This window comes from Sinocyclocheilus grahami, unplaced genomic scaffold (assembly GCF_001515645.1).
Source record: "Sinocyclocheilus grahami isolate Dianchi unplaced genomic scaffold, SAMN03320097.WGS_v1.1 scaffold2104.1, whole genome shotgun sequence".
NCBI classification, from domain to species: domain Eukaryota; kingdom Metazoa; phylum Chordata; class Actinopteri; order Cypriniformes; family Cyprinidae; genus Sinocyclocheilus; species Sinocyclocheilus grahami.
Genome location: NW_015507283.1, coordinates 63,910 through 68,646, shown reverse-complemented (window position 1 = coordinate 68,646; position 4,737 = coordinate 63,910). Strand labels below are relative to the sequence as shown.

The 4,737-nt window shown below is 44.0% G+C and overlaps 2 protein-coding genes across 3 annotated transcripts in view; both read right to left on the bottom strand.

Moving 5' to 3' along the window:
* coro2ab (coronin 2Ab) overlaps window positions 1-3,472 on the bottom strand; it is a 7,243-nt gene extending 3,771 nt beyond the window's left edge. For both annotated transcript variants that reach the window (XM_016260529.1, XM_016260530.1), the window contains exons 1-4: window positions 3,397-3,472; window positions 1,261-1,455; window positions 1,071-1,187; window positions 798-947 (exon numbers count right to left, since the gene is read on the bottom strand). In XM_016260529.1, coding sequence (XP_016116015.1) covers window positions 798-947; window positions 1,071-1,187; window positions 1,261-1,455 — 462 coding nt within the window. In that variant the 5' untranslated portion in view covers window positions 3,397-3,472. The remainder of the gene's footprint in view (window positions 1-797; window positions 948-1,070; window positions 1,188-1,260; window positions 1,456-3,396) is intronic.
* A 340-nt stretch (window positions 3,473-3,812) lies between these two features.
* Window positions 3,813-4,737, bottom strand: part of LOC107574062 (tyrosine-protein kinase Tec-like) — a 13,563-nt gene continuing 12,638 nt past the window's right edge. Inside the window, exon 7 of the mRNA XM_016260533.1 lies at window positions 3,813-4,132. Coding sequence (XP_016116019.1) covers window positions 4,052-4,132 — 81 coding nt within the window. The 3' untranslated portion in view covers window positions 3,813-4,051. The remainder of the gene's footprint in view (window positions 4,133-4,737) is intronic.

The window sequence follows — 4,737 nt, the reverse complement described above, 5'->3', positions numbered from 1 at the left end:
ACACACACACACACACACACACACACACTGATGATTTCAAGCGCTCTACACAAACAAGCGTGTCAGAAACATGATCCATATCCACCACATCAGTACATCTGTCTGCATTCTCACAACGGCTTATTCTCCGGCTAACACTACAATTGTGTTTTTTATACTGTTGTTTTTCAGGGTTGACTCAGGCTGTTTTTCAGTCCTGCGGGTTCAAACTAAATCCTCTGCACCCCTGGAACGCGATTGGACTTGTTTGAGTAGCAGTTGGGCTCTCTGGCACTACAGACATTATGACTTTTTGTGTAACAAAGAGTGAAAAATTTAAGGGGGTCTGAATACTTTCCGTACCCACTGTAGATACATTTGACTTGACTTGGTATGTTGTAAAGCATTGTGGGATTGCCTTCAGCATAAAGAGTGAGTGCAGCGCTTTGAATCTGGCCAAAACAAGCTATCATAAAGTCAGGAGTGCAGAGCAGTCTACATAGTCGACTCACTAGGGAACAGAGCTGCCGTGTGTGTGTGTGTGAGTGTGTGTGTGTGAGAGTGAGTGTGTGAGTGTGTGTGTGAGTGTGTGTGTGTGTGAGTGAGTGTGTGTGTGTGTGTGTGTGTGAGTGAGTGAGTGAGTGAGTGTGTGTGTGAGTGTGTGAGTGAGTGAGTGTGTGAGTGTGTGTGAGAGTGAGTGAGTGAGTGTGTGTGTGAGTGTGTGAGTGAGTGAGTGTGTGAGTGTGTGTGTGTGTGTGAGTGAGTGAGTGAGTGAGTGTGTGTGTGTGTGTGTGTGTGAGTGAGTGAGTGTGTCATACTCTGCAGTCGTAGGCGGAGCTCAGCAGCAGGTCTTTGGCGGTTGGATGCCACTCGATGATTGACACCCTGCGGCTGTGAGCGTTCAGATCTTTACTGGGCTCCACTAGATCGTCCTTCAGTCCGTTCGGAGGAATGTCCCACACCTTCACCTACACACACACACACAGACACAGACACAGACACAGACACACACAGACACAGACACAGACAACCGCTGCTGTCATAGAGACCATGTGCACAGCACACCTGAACAGGTCGCCATGGAAACTGACCGTACAGTCCTCCGAACAGGACGCAAGGCGCAGGTCGTTAAACGGGTCCCACTTGATGTCCAGCACAGGAGCACTGTGACCGCAGACCCGCGTCTGCAGAGGACTCACACGGCCCGTCTGAAACACACACACACATGCTGACACACACACTTCATCAGAGCAGGGTTGGGTCAAAGGGGTGTGGCCTTACTTGACGGACGGAAATGACAATGAAGGCCCCGCCTCCTGTACACTCGGTCACCATGGCGATGAAGCGTGGATTGACAGCACAGAATTGGTTGTCCTGGACGCTGCGTGTGATTGACAGGCCGTGGTAGCACCGCCCCTTCACCGCCGCCTTCCCGATCACATGATGAAACGTCACACGGGAGTGATGATGGGACATCTGAACACACACACACAGACACACACTCACACACACACAGACACACACACACACACACACACACACAGACACACACAGGTTTACATCACACACACACACACACACACAAACACACACACACAAACACACACACACACAAACACACACACACAAACACACACACACACAAACACACACACACAAACACACACACACAAACACACACACACAAACACACACACACACACACACACACACAAACACACACACACAAACACACACACACACAAACACACACACACAAACACACAAACACGGCTATCATAACGGCTGACAGGATGTGTGTGTGTTTGAGGAAGTGGTGTTGTGTGGAAATATTAATTTTAGGGCTTTAGTTTGTTCCTGTGAGTGTGGTTTGTGTCAAAATAATAATCCATTCTGCAGAATATCGACGTCACGTTAAGGATGTTCCAGCACATGAATCATTGACCATCCTACAAATTTGAGGCATGAATCTTTAATGCTGAAGGGAGATTGAGTTACAGAACAAGCCGTTATAACATCTGACATTTAACCTGAACGCCATTCTCACGCTCACACAACTTTCTCCATCACCATCTCAGGCCTACATTTAACTGGATCGGATATGATTACATTAATCTAATCCTGCTTAAAAGGATAAAAAGAATCAGTTTAAGTTGTGGATGTTAATTCATAAAATGCTTCATAAATGTTGTTCAAACCCATTTTCCCTTTAAGAACAAGCTCTCGGGCCACATTAGTCACCGGTGTTATTTTAGTATTATTTACTGTATACTGCTATAGTTGCTGTTTATATCTGGAATTTGATTATTTATATTTTCAATTTTCATTAAAAAAAAATATGATTAATTTTATGTCATGTCATTTTAATTCATTTTTGTTATTTTTAAATATTACTATTTAGGTTTAATTCAATTTTATTTGTATTTACTCATTTCCATTTAGTGATTTTAGTGCTTCCACTTAAAACTTCTTTCAGTTTCTTGCTAAGGCAACATTTCTAATTTTCATTTAATTTAAGTTTTCATTTTTTTAAGCTTTATTGCAATTGACAAACATGTTTTAAGTCTTAGTTAATGATAATAACCCTGCTTCTGGCAGGATTCAAATGAAAAACACCCCATTCATCAATAATCTGCAGAAAGCCATCACTGACTGTGAATTATGTGAAGTGTTGAGACGCTTTTGCACTGAAATGCTGCATTATGGTTATTAATGTGAGAGCAGTAGCAGTGCTGAGCACACATCTAGGATTGTGGGTCACAGCTGAAGAAGCAGGCTTGCTGGTTTGGGCTTGATGGTCCTTCAGTGTCTGTCTGATCACAGTTTGAGTCCGAAAACATGATTTCTGGGAAGTTCAGAAGAAACAGTCCAAACATTCCTGAGAATGAGCTTTAAAGGGAAATTTCACTCAGATATCATCATTTACTTAAGCTGATGTCATTTCTCAAAATATCTTCTTTTGCTTTCCACAGAAGACTAGTTTGAACGACACGAGGGCGAGTAAATGATGACGGAATGAACATTTGTGGGTGAACTGAATAACCCAGATAGCACAGGTTCGTCTGCTAGAGGTCTGTTAAAGATCTGGAAAGCATCTGCTGTGTGCAAACATCTGATAGACGTCTCTAAGATGCCAGTTTTACATCATAAACATCTTCTAAACGTCTATTTGACATCTGAGAGGAAACGTCCTGTAGACGTCTTGCAGATGTAATGCAGATATCGAGTCTCCGTGATGTGCTATGAGGTAATTCTAGAGGAGACGCTCATATTTGCTTCTGAAACAGCATAACGCGCGTCACGTGCAGCTCAGAGGCGCTTTCTCAAGAACTGATGTTTCTACACGAGCCACATCCTTCTGGTCAGCTTCCTTCTGCTTTCTGTCTGTCTGTGTGTGAGTGAGTGAGTTTGTCTTACCTTCAGTCACGAGGAACCCGACATCACCGACCGACACCTGCAGCGACAGGAGTGTGTGTGTGTGTGTGTGTTCGCTCAGATATCAGGAGGCACATCTGATTAGCGTCAGTGTTCATGAATTAATGATGAGGAAAATACATTGTGCGTTTGTGTGTGTTGTGTGTGAGAGTGTATGTGTGTGTGTGTGTGTGTGTTAGTTTATGTGTGAGTGTGTGTGTGTGTTAGTTTATGTGTGAGTGTGTGTGTGTGTTAGTTTATGTGTGAGTGTGTGTGTGTGTTAGTTTATGTGTGAGTGTGTGTGTGTGTTAGTTTATGTGTGAGTGTGTGTGTGTGTTAGTTTATGTGTGAGTGTGTGTGTGTGTGTGTGTGAGTCTGTGAGTTCAGTGAAACCGACTCCGACTCCATCAACACTCGTCTGAGGTTTATTTGACACTTTACAGCAGATCGACACACGTACATTCAGACTGACTCGGTCACAGTCATAAATACAGGTTCATATGAGGAGGAACCAAGCGTTGGAGCGTCTCATTGGGCCCCGTGCCCTTCAGCACGGCCGGTGAAGATCTGGATCCGTGGCGTGGCCCCGAGCCGTTGCGAAGCCGTCATGAGCTCATGAGGAGAGCGCTGATTGGAGCGTCAGGCGTCCAATCAGAGCTCACGATGCGGGTCCGTCGGCCTCCAGCTCGTCTGTGATCATCAGCGAGAGCTCAGTGAAGCTCGGCCGCTCATCCGGTTTCTGACAAACACACACATCACGATCACAACATTGGCATTTGTGTGTGGGAGACAAAAGGGAAACATTGTACTGTACGTACATGCGCGATCCAAAGACGTTACTCTTAAATCTCCATCGTTATTCAAACAGCGACTAAATTATATAGAGAAATCGAACAAAGCTTTCTCGTTCTCACTAATTCAAGATTTTATATGAATGAATCTCTGAAGGGAACCGACTGTCTTCAGAAAAGTGTCGACGGTGTTTTATCTGATCGAGTCGCGTTTATGAGGGCAGCGCTGCTTTGTTTACTGCCGTTACCGGGGAAACCGCTGTATTTCTGCCGCTCTAAAGCGCCTCCTGCTGGCAGAGAATGAATGTGCATTTTCCCGTCTGCTGTTTTTGTTCAGACCAGTGCGAAAATCCAGTTTTAAATGAACATAATTTATACTTCTGAGTCATAAAGTCAGTTTAAAGGCTCAATTGTGAGGTTTATCATTTGATCTTTTATTTTTGTAAAAACCTGTATCTCAAATGTAAAACAATTGCTATTTTGTGTTCTACAACACGAAAGAAAGCCATTATAATTAGGGCTGGGCAAAAAAAATTGATTTTTCGATTAATCG